The 12373-nt window shown below is 36.8% G+C and overlaps 1 protein-coding gene across 11 annotated transcripts in view; it reads right to left on the reverse strand.

The window, feature by feature from the left end:
* Positions 1–12373, reverse strand: part of MBNL1 (muscleblind-like splicing regulator 1) — a 166007-nt gene that overhangs the window by 124869 nt on the left and 28765 nt on the right. For 4 of the 11 annotated variants that reach the window (XM_012724865.1, XM_012724872.1, XM_004682337.2 and 1 more), the window contains exon 2: positions 8904–9890. The exons of 2 other annotated variants lie outside the window; for them this stretch is intronic. In XM_012724865.1, the coding sequence (XP_012580319.1) occupies positions 8904–9077 (174 nt within the window). In that variant the 5' untranslated portion in view covers positions 9078–9890. Of the gene's footprint in view, positions 1–8903; positions 9891–10053; positions 10453–12373 lie in introns of those variants that run through there. 5 more of the 11 variants (XM_004682336.2, XM_012724873.1, XM_012724870.1 and 2 more) reach the window with 2 other exon arrangements.

Below are 12373 nucleotides of genomic sequence, written 5' to 3' on the forward strand. Positions count from 1 at the left end.
GCAATGTCATATACAAAAGAGGAATCTCATTTTGGGCATGATAAATTTGGCTTTGCTTTCCTCTATTTTTTTTTTTTTTAATTTGGCCCATTTGGTAATCTAACACTGTTTACTTATAAAACACTCCTAGGATTGGGAGATGTTACTAGACTTGTTTTCAGTCTATGAACAATTTTAGAATATTAGATGAGCAAAGATATCTGAAAGCAAATTATGCCTGAATGCAGTTACATGGAAAGAATGAATTACAGATGTAATTTATCCATCACAAGCAGATCCTAAACACTGATTATGTCCATGCTTGTGCAGAAAATTGAAAATGATAGAAAAGCTTTCCAGCTTTTCTAACTTTAATTTTCCATGTTTTACTTTGTGTAATTTACTGTCAACTATTAACAGCAGATGCTTCTTGTCTTATCCAAGAACAGCCTGGACTTAAGTGTAAGTAGTTCTGAAATTCAGAAGCCTACCTAATAATTCTGTATTTTAATCAGAGACATAATTTCTAGCTTAAGATGTCTGGGGTTGTATGGGGTCTTCGGAAACAAGGTGTTAGATTTCAATAAATAATTGTGTCTTAACCTAACATCAACAGGATTTAAAATATTATTATTGTTCAATAAATTGAGACACCTTTACAAGAAGCTTGATGGGCCTATAGTTGTGATCTGGGGTTAAAACACAGGTGGTTCTCAAATGACCAATGTTGACTGAGAGCAAGCCGGCTTATCTGGTGGTCTGTGGCTAGGGGAACTCTGATAGGGAATTCCCTCCAGTTCTTCTCTTCCCCTCTGGTCTCAGAATTAGTAGTTGTGAAAGGAAATGAAGGGGGAAAAAGAAAGGGAAACTACCAGAAGCCTTTCTCACCCCCTTTCTTTAGTTTCTCTTCCACTGACCCTTCAATTGCTATTGAAAAGTTTCCCCCCTCCTATGTCCAACACCACTCAACACACTGTTCTCCTGCTGCCATTTCATCCCTTGAGGGCTACATTTTTAATACATCACTTCTCAGAACTGATAAAGAAAACATTTGTTATACTCTTTGAATTTTTAAATCTTCATTCTCTTTCTTCTCACAACTGATTATAGTTATCCTTTTATTATTTGATGATACCCTGTTAAAAATATTGATCAGAAAACAAAAAAAGTTCAATATTTTTACTATCTACCTGTTTCTCTACTTGTGCTTAGAAATCAACCTATTTTTCTACCTATAGTTATAAATCAACAGCATCCAAATAACTATACTTTGGAAAATTTCCGAAAGGAAAGAGAATGCAGAGAAGTCATTATTAATATTAAGTTTCACAGCAAACCAGACTCAAGACCAACAAGCTATACATTCAAAAGGACATGAAGTCTTCCCATACAGGGGAAGCTCTGTACTACAGCCCTCACACCTACCAATCCTAGTCACTACTGATTCTGAGCTGCTACCTAGTAGCGGCTAGATCTGAAGACAGGAGCATGTGGAGCAGGGCAGGGGGAGGGACGACATCCCCACGTGGCCTGTAGAAAGGGACCCAAGATTTAGAAAACACCACACCCCTTCACAAAGCCAAGATGAAATTCTGGAACTGAAACTGAAACCTGAAATACATCTTTCCCATAGAAACAGCTGAACAAAGGCAGTTAGGGTCTATGACACTAGTATTACTTAAGATTTATGAAAAGATGGCATTCATCAAGCTACGCTGGAGCCTCCTGGATTTCATTACTAACCAGTTTGCAAAGTATTGTGTGTATTGCACTCCAACTCCAGTAGTGTGTGTATGTTAGTTGGCCTTCCCAGGGTTGCCTGACAACTTCACCACACTGCGCTTATGGGAAAATGCATTCTAAACAATTTATATTTTAGAAGATGACTTTATTAACATACTGGGAGCAACTGAAAACTGTTTTCTACATGGTCTTATATTCTAAATAGATACATTGTTTTTTGAAAAGTGGTGGGAGTAGCTTACTGCTATCTCATGTTCACTCATTGACTCATTTGCTGACTTAATATATAATAATGTTGAGAACTTAACTGTTTTAGGCCCTATGCTATAAATATGCCTTAGATGTTCATATTTACTACACATTACTGTTTGGGTGTTGTATTTGCTAAATCCTTAGGATATAGATATAGAAATGAGAAGCAGTATTTTAAAGGGCAGAAGTTAACAGCGCGACTGAAATCAAGACACCAGGCTTGGAGATCATCTTTTTCTTTGGTTGAATGACCCTGTGCATATGACCTAACTTCCCAGTACTCAGTGTGGCCATCTGTAAATGGGCAGTAATATATGAACTATCCCAAAGGAGTTCTTGTGAGGACTAAATTCTATGAAAAAATAAAAAGCACTGAAAATACTGACCAGTAATATTGTAAATTTGAATATTGACTCTTTTACTGCTTACAAAGGAAATATGAACTTGAACTATATAAATATATGTAATTCATCAGTGGCAACAGGAAAAAATGGGGGAAAAATATGTTGTATGCCTTCTACACTTTCTACTAAGTAAAAAAAATCAATGTATGTGTAGTATGCCAGGTTCTACTGACTGACATGATTTGACAAGGGGGGAAAAAAGACAACTGCAGCGTTATAACCAGGAGAAAAAGACAGGATCATAGGTTTGCCAAAACACTGATTTCTCCCCAACTACCGAATATTAAGGTGCTTTCAGAGAGAGTTACTAAACTTACTCGAAGTTTTCTAGTGTGGGTAAATCTCTCTAACTTTCCCATCCCAGTTATTATCTCCAGGAACATCCATTCTCTCTTACCTTGCTACTAAAGGCCTGAGTCAATGCCTGGTACAATTAAAAGACTACAGTGCCCAGATACACATGCTGTCAAAATGAGCCAATGAGAGACCAGGATACATCACGGGATGAAACTTAGAGGGCCTCTGTTAAAAGGAGCTTGAATGGACAGGGATCCTTTTGTCCTTGCCTTTTCCTGCTTCCTAAAATGCAGATATAAAGGCTGGCACTGCAGTGGTCATCTTGCAAATTTGAGAAAACCATGTGCTCCTCAGGAGCTAAGGATGAAGAAACCTAAATTCTAGTGACAGGAGTCATATAGTTCTGGTCGACCAATTGAAACATAAATCCTTAGTTTGTTTATACCCATGCTGGAGGGGCCATGTCTCTGTTGCTCAATGCTGAATATAATTCCTCAGAAACAAAATGATGAAATCATTTCCGTGACCCCAGTAAGATACATAAAATGGGGTAAGAACCAACAGTTCTGAAGACAGACAGGAAGCTGAACAGAACTCAGAGATAATAAAAGAATGGAGATCAAGAGATGGCCAAGGTCCAAAATTATCCAGGAGACAGCATCTCCATCAAATTGTAATGTTTAAGGGGTTACAACTATCAGTATTTTTCAAAGCATTAGCCCCTAAAATACAGAAAGCTTTATCTCTAACACCATTACTTTATCTCTAAGTGAAAATCTTTCCAAAATGTACCAAAAGACTGGGTAATGCTGCAAAAGTGCGTTTGATGTTATTTGTATCAGAAGCACAACAATAGATAAACTCTGTCACTGTTTACTATAAATGAATATGGTAAGTCCTCTCTAAAATTATACTTGTTTATAGCGAAATTCTCAGAGAACTCACCATTCTAATAATCTATTCTATTTCAAACAACTGTTTCTATAAAGCCTTCCAATTGCTTTGACTGAAGTTTCTGCAAATAAACATCATTAGGGTTAAATCAAAGGCCATCTATTTAGATAGACACTTCCATGGACTGTCATTGTTTTGGGCTTGTTAACATCGAAAATTACTTCCCTACCTAAAAGCACAGAATGTACTTTTATTAACGTTAAAAAAATTAAAGAAACCTCAAAATTTCTTCAATAGGATCTTTTTGTAAGAGAATAAGCAGCTTTGTCTAAGTCTGTGGGAAGGCAGAGACATTGCTCAGCATGAAAGGTAACGGATTAGCGATGCTGATAGCCAAAATCCTCTACTTATCGTTGGCAAGGAAAATGACAGGATAAGCTCTCCAAACTACGTGCCTAGGTGTCTCCTGGGTCAGAGAAACATTCAATTCCTCACCTCTCGAGTGAACTGGACATACAGCACGTACTTCCTAAACACAAGATAGACTCCAAGCTGCATGGACTCTGAAGTCAGTAACAGCTTTGTATATCGAATTCATAAAATCATAATTTTTCATAAATTTAGAGGTTTGAGTTACAATTAAACTTTGAACTAAGCTATAAATGCCACAACCCTCTCCTTTAAATTTAAATTGTTTTTAGTCTGACAAACTCACATTGAAGCAAAGGTTAATGAGGGGAAACAATTAAGAAGCAATGTACCAAAATCTTAAAAAAGAAAATAAAAAAGCCATAGAATTAGTATCTTAGGTATAGCTTGATTCCAAAAAAAGAATACAGGTAAGTTTGAAATTTTTCCAGTAATTTAGAAATCTTTACTCACTTACAAGCTATTTTTCTAAAGAATTTCTACTTAAAAGAATAATTAGGTGAACAAATGCTTGTTAGTAATATAAAAGCAGCTGTAGCTACTGAGAATTTCACTAAGGAAAGGTTCACATTAGTTAATGACATCACAGTCCATTCACAGAATAGTCTTTACAAAGATGTGAAGTTTCTGCTTAGGGAATACATCTTGAACATTTCCATGAAACATCCCTGCTACATGAATTACAACTTAAAGTTAGTTCATCTCCTAAATCACCATGGGGAATGAGGAAGTCTGGCAACCTGTCACTGAAGGACACACTGATCGTGGACCTATAAACTTAGCATACATCTAATAATCTGTCCAAGTCCTAATGTCACACGAAAGATGCCATTAGCCAAAAACAATAGCCGACAAAACTGCTGGCGAAAGTTATTCCAGTTAGGAATTTACTAAATCAGATTTAAATAAAGCTGGATGTTTAGTCTGAAACTTGCAGGTATCAATTGTCAGGATCATCAATTAAACTAAAAGATACAATGAAAACAGTATGCTGGAGATTGATTTCAGTAGTAATACAGTTAACTGCTATGTTGAAATGCACCATGCTAGGAATGGGAGATCTTGTGCAATGTAACTGGGCACATGGTGGGAACTTTGTAACATTCATTTATGCTACCAGATGCCTGTGTGACCAGCTACAGACTTGATTTACCTACTGATCTTGAGCTTTCAGGTTGCTCATTTGCCTTCACATTTACATATTGGTGTGTCCTCCAGTAGCTGATTACTGTACTTATGTATTCTTCAGCCACACTATAAATGGGTTCTATGCTACTTTGCAGTGAAATGTGATAGCTCATATTTCTATGATAAATTTCATCAACTGTGCTACTGAAACATATAAATGTGTATAATAGTGAAGGGAAGAATGATCGTAAAGTTGCTCAGTTTAATAACAAAGTGATTAACATATTCATAGATGAGTATTGCTAAATTTTTAGTAAATAGGTGGTAAACATAAAGGTTGTAACCCTCACCCCATATCACTTGAAAACAAATGGATATTTGAAAAAAAATTGAAATGTCTATTTCTGTAATGTGATGAAAGCTTATTTTTTATTGATATAAATAACTTGGCATTCATCAAAATACATTCTTCAAATCATCTTTCTTAAAATCAACAAAGTTTAGCTAAGGATTCATTATGGAAGAAAACAGGCAATTTGTCATTAACTATTATTTGAATAATCATTTCGAAATACAGAATCATTTTAATGACAGTGCAGTGTGAACATTTTCTTTTGATTTCTTTTCACTTTTGGTAACCTTTCCATAAGCCATAAGACAATAAAATCTCTCTAGTATAAAATAATGTACTTTTCAAATATTCATGATTTCTGATGTAACTAAAACACATGTATAATTCGTAAACAATTTAATTTTCAATTTGAATACACACTTAGACCATTACTGTAAATTAAGACTACAAATATAAAAGCAAAATGAAGTGCATAAAATACTGCTCAATTTATAAACTAGCACACATTATTAGAACATTTGCTTTTTCTTATTAACTACTTCTGATATACAAAGAAATCCTGTATTTCTATTTTACTCAGCAACACATTTATTATCCCAAATTCTACATTTTTATTTAACACATTCAACAGAATTATTTAAACCTTAAAATCACCAACACAACTAAAATACTAAAAGCTAATTCTTCCTATTTCCCTCAGTAATGTGCCAACTGGTTTCTTTTACATAAATAAATACTGTCCTGAATTGTTCAACTTCTGTTTTTAATGAAATGAATTCGCCTCTTCTCAGTAGAAGTCTGCTATAAACGTAAGTCACCTGGGAGCCTGGCCAAAGTCTGAAACAGCACAGCTGAAGGGTACAGCCATTTCACAGGGTCCTCTCGGAGAGTATTTGGTTTGCTTTCCTACTTGCTAAAAATAGTAGATTACACAGACTACCTCCATCTCACGGCTCAAGAACTCAGAAAAGGCTGGACTATAGATTGTAGCAATCCATACAACATGTTTTATTAAAGAAGTCAGGATATTACAAGTTTTCTGAATTCCTTCCTCTTACTCTGTGAGACAATACAAATGATCTAGCCGTTATTGGCATGGAAACTTCATAATGCTCCCAAATTTCGGAACTTCAAGCATGAGTCACAGAGTTACTTTAACTGTTTTCAAATATGTTTTTGATCTATTTTAGCCACAAAACTGAACACAGGAAGACTACTATCTAAAAGATAGCACTCTAAATACCGTATAATACAATGTGTTCGTTTATAAATATAGATGTGTATAAGAAACGTGGTTTTTTGAAACATGAATACTAGTTATATATTAAAAAAATTAATTGTTAACAGCTATTTAGCATTTAAGAAGCTACTTTCTGGGTATGAAACTCCATGATAAGTGAATATGGGTTTATTTTTCCCTCTTATTCAAATCAAAATATTTTCCCAACTTTTAAATACTACAAATTAAATTTCAATTTCTCTTAGAAAGACTAAGGATAAAGACAAAGTCTGCACTGATTAGCTGCTGCAATGAGTTCATTTTATAAGTAAATTTACAATCTTGAAATTATTTGTTATTTAAAAAAAGGCCTTGATGTGGCCGTTGAATCTTGTTAACCACACAGCATGTCATTAAGCAGAGCTGCTGCTTTACTCAAAGGGGGACTGTTCTGTGGCTACAAGTGAGCAGCAACTAAAAAAATATTTTGAGATGGAAAAATAGCAGCTGAATTTTAATGTTTCACAATGTTTCCAAATGCTGTGGAGGCCACTCAATGTCACAGCCAAGTTTAATGTCCTTCATTTTGCAGCTAGGAGTCCACTATCAACTGTCTGTAGGATTAAAAAATTGGATTTACTAGTAATTGGGTCAAAACAGGGTTACTTATGGACACAGCTGGTTACCGACAAGTGTAATTAGCCCTTTGCCCCTCATTTTCTGGGTGCCAGTCTCTAATTACACCTAATTCAGTGGGCACGAGCTTAGAAATACACATTCATAAAGGTACGATCCCTGTGTCCTTCATGGATGTCTTTCAAAAGAAAGAGAAAAAAGGTCTGATGGTCAGTTATAATTTTTGCCTATTATCTTTCAAACAGTGACATTAAGTATAATCTAATACTGTAACATATCTTTGTTGTGGTCAATACTCCCTTTTTACCACACTCCTAAATATTCTTGAGTCTTTCCTGTAAACTTTAGCAAACTGAGCAACCCAAATAGAAACAGGGAACAATTAACTGAAATAGTTAACTTATAACATCAGGGTGAGTTATAACTTAACTTCCAAGTTACTATTGCAGTTAATTTATCCCAATGTTATTACAGAACACTAGTATCTTATCACTTCTTTTTTGACAGAGACCAGACGGTTGTATGGGATTTGTACCTCTCTGTATATACGTAGAAATGACAGCAATCCCCACCTTAAAGGTTCAAAGAATGAATTACACTGATATGTAAGTATTCACAGGCAATTCAATTCAATTCAATCAAATAGGTGGAGATAATAGACAGGTAAGTTCACATTTCTAGCCTTAACCTTACATGTCAAAATAAAGATATTTACGCTATCTTTTAAAAGACCCATTTTCAAACACAGTATCTGAGTTATGAATTATGACACTTTTGAATGTCAAGACACACCTAAAGTGACACTTTTCGTAGTGTGGAGCCCACAAAAGCTACCTTTAAACACTTCAAGCTGAGACTGTTATATCAAAAAAATAACCAGGATCTAACAGTAGGTAACCATCTAAGTTACTTTACATTAGAATTTTAGAAGCACACACACACACAAAAGTCAATAATAGCTGCACCTCTACTTTATAAAACGCATATTCAACAAAGTTTGTGGCTCAGCTAAGGTATTATAGCAACAGTTCCGAACCTTATTTCTAGTTCTTTTCCACAAAAAAAAACACATATTCTCAGGCTTCTGGCGTGAGAATAACAGTCGTAAAATTAAAAGGAAACCTATTTCAAAATAATATATAATCTATACAAGTTTAGTTATGTTAAGATTTGTTGTTATTTTTACATTGGTACAGCACCTTTACAAACAATAACAAATCATTTTCATTGGGGCTACTTCCACAGCCTTCTCTATAATTTATGCACATACTAACACACACGTATGTCTACATAAACTGCTCTTTAAGCTAGATGCTGAGTTTGCTGTTACTGAGTAAAAAGTACATAGACACTTTCTGCTCTAGAAAAAAAAAATCATAGCATTAAAGGACTGTTAAAGTTATTCATAACAAATTAGTTAGATTTAGTTCTACTGCTTCTCAATAAAGTCCCACACCACAACATCAAAATCAGTAAGAACAACTCAACTAGGAAAAGTAAGAGGGCTGTATGTCCACATCCCCTTTATTCAATGATTGAGTAGCCTTAAAACAATATAATATTTACTCACTTTCAATGAATCAAAGCAGGCGATTACTCGTCCATTTTCAACTTGGCAGCTTTTCGAAGGATGTGCAAATTTACATTCCGTGTCTGGCCGTGAGCAAGTCCCCCTCTGGAACTCTCTACATACTTCCAGTGTTAGCCATTTTGTGTCCCGAATTGGTGTGACACTAACAGCCATGTTTAGATTTTACAGGTAGTTAAATTTTTCAATAAAACCAACAAACCCAACCCCCCAAAAAAATAGCAACGACAACAACAACAAAAAAAAAAAATGCTGAACTGATAAAACTGTAAAATGATGATGAAAATGTCCCCAACAAAATACTTTTCCCCCTCTCCCTCCTTTAAAAGTACATGGAAAATTGTGTTGTCAATATCAAGGAAAAGATCTCCCACTAGAAATTCACAGCATGAAACTGTTAATTCAAAGAGGTTTTGGTTTTTAGAGAAATACTAGGATCATAAGTAGGTGAATGTTTAAAAGTAGGGCCTCGGATCAGACTTGTGCTCTCAGTAACCCCTTCCCAGTGCCAATTTGGAGCCCAAAATGCAAGCATGAAAACGTGGCAGACCCTTTGACACCGAATTTCCAAGCTGCTCTCAGCAAAGTTGTCTGACAGGGAATCTCCTCACAGCTGAATTTGCAATGGAGTTTGGTGGTGCAATCGGTATTGATTAGTTTGGCATAGACAGATGCAGCAGTTTAGAGCAAAATCGAGAAAATGATTTTTTTTTCCTCCTTGATTTCCTGGCAGAAGATATCTTACTTTTTCAGCAAACTTTTCTTTTAAAACTAAAGCAGCCTAGGGCAATGCCAGATACTTAGAGCTTTTCTCTTGATTATAAGTAGAAATGGGGTGTCTGGGCTAGAGGTGGAGGGTGGATGTACTGTCGTCAGTCTAGCTGGCAGCAAGCAAGGCAAAAGCAGAGACTGCTCTAGAAGCGGTTCCAAGCAGCAGAGACGTCAGGAAAGGCACTTCTTAGTACCAACCTGTAGAAAAAAGAGATAGGTTACGATTTACTAAGTAGCACTTCTCTGATGTCCTACAGTATCACAACCTTGCCATGAGCTACCAGGCTAATATTCAAGTCTCTCTCTTTCACACACACACACACACACACACACACACACACACGCACACACAAATACTTACAGTGAAGCATATTGCAGCCAGCCATCGTAGATTTATTAAAAAAGGGGGCCGTTTCCCCTTGTGAAGCAATGCATGATAGAGAGATAACCAATCACAGATAGTGTTGCAGCAATATTCTGGGCAGAAAGCCAATAGTGTGGGTTGTCTTATGAAAGGTCGCGCCTGTCAGACGTTCATTACTATGCTATAAGCACAGAAAATGTCCATCAGATGTGACTTATTCCACTGCAAGCGGACGAGCATGTGGGTTTTGAATTTACCCAACATGCAGTTAGTGGACTAAACCATGTTAGTTTCAAAACAGCTTCTAAGACAAGTCCAAGCACTTAAAGATCATTATCAGGGAATAGAAAGCAAGGTTTAAAAATTGCAGCTGACTACCAAGCTGCTTTCTTTTCCCCAGGCTCTGCGCAGGAGCGGACACTCAACAGCCTGCTCCTGCTGTCCTGACACGTGAATAAAAAAGGAAAGGGGTGTTTACAAATGGTACATTCTCCTGACCTATCCAATTCACTTCCTTCTACAGCCCAAGTCCTGCCCCTCGACTGAAAGCAGCACTCAAACTGTAAAAGTATTCCATTCAGCCGGCAGACACTTTGTCAATATATCACAGGCAGGCGAGATATGAACAAAAGCATCCTTTATTCCAACATTTTTTAAGCAGAAGCTGAGGTCATGTGGGGAAAATAAGAGTGCAGTGTTGTCAGTATGTCTGGCAAATCTGAAGTCAACCTCAAGGGAGAAAGTGATTCCATCGCAGAAACATTAAATATTAAGTGAGCAATTTGATTTGAGCAGCGTGATGCACTTCAGAGGTAGGAATGAACCCTAAGGGTAGGGAGTGGGGGATCCCCTATTGCCTAATGATGATATATGGACTCAGCACATAACCCTGCCCCTTACATCAGGGCATTTTTGCGTTTAATGGCTTACATTTTTTTGTCAATCAAGATGGGAAAACTTTCAGAAAATGCTCAGTAGTTACAGGAAAAAAATATATATATATATGTGCATTTTCTTTTCCTTGTGCATATTGCCAATAAAGCTTTAATACTCTGAAAGCTACACACTCCAAAGAGACAATGGCACAGTATAAAATGTCCAGTTCACTTCCACTGTTTCTGGAGCCAAAAACAGATGACATATGGTAATTTGTAATTTGTAATTAGAATATATATAGCAGAATTTAAAAAATTATCTTAGGATTAATACAATCATTAATTCGTAGCATTTTTTGACCTTCCCTGGTGGGCCAAAGGGTTGAACACCATAAAGCTCGCTACAGCCGTTTCACTGCAGGTTTGATCCTGGCCAGGAAGGTGACCCACATGGCGCGACAGACCTCTCCTGACCCACCCACTGCTCCCCTCAACAGTGTACTTCATGGAATCTGCCTGTTCTGCTCCCTACTCTGCCTCAGGTGAAGCCCCTTACCGCCCCTGCACCTCTGGCCTGCACCCCAGTTCTGTATGTATAAATAACTCCTTGAAAAAAAATTCATAGCATTTAATTTAAGTAAAATTAAGTAAAAGACATGACAGATACTAGGTTTAGGAAAAGAGTAAGGCTACAAATTCTGAGAAATATTTAAGAACCAACTCATCCCAATACTCAAGAAATATTTGTTCTTAATTTTTTTCCTGGTTTTAACTTCTAGTTCTATATAAACAAAACAAAATCAGTCATAAATTCTATAAAGAATCATCCACTTTCTGGAATCTTTGTTCCGCATTCAAAATTCCAACTACTTCCTGCCTTGAGCATGCCACAACTTCGACAACAATCTCTTCTGTCCTCTTAAAACTCTTAACCTCACCTTCAAACACTTAGCTCCCTCAGATGCCAACAGTCCTTCCTCTATCTCCACATGCCAGTGCTAACATTGCTGCCACTGGATGATCTCTACACCCCTGGATAGTGTTATTTTCCTTATAATGTCTGATGCTAGACTACATGTTCCCCAAACAGAAACAATCTAACCCATGTAACTAATGCCAATGTTCCGCATTCAGTGATATGAAAAAATAAGCTGCAAAAACTTCATAACCAGCCCTCCCTGGTGGCCAGCAGGTTAAAGCACAGCACTAAGAAGCTAAAGCCACTTCCGGATGAGTTCGATTCCCACCTGCCCTGGAGATGACCACATGGCACTTCAGACCTTTCCTTACCCACCCGCTGTTCCCCTCAGCAGTGTACTTCACTGATCTGCCTGTTCTGCTCCCCACGCTGTCTCTGGTGAAGCCTCTCACTGCCCCTGCACCTCTGGCCTGTACCCAGTTCTGTATGCATAAATAAAATAAATCTTAAAAAAAAAAAAAAA

The sequence above is a fragment of the Condylura cristata genome, unplaced genomic scaffold (genome assembly GCF_000260355.1).
Source record: "Condylura cristata isolate star-nosed mole 26May11 unplaced genomic scaffold, ConCri1.0 scaffold00014, whole genome shotgun sequence".
In the NCBI taxonomy this organism is placed as follows: Eukaryota; Metazoa; Chordata; class Mammalia; order Eulipotyphla; family Talpidae; genus Condylura; species Condylura cristata.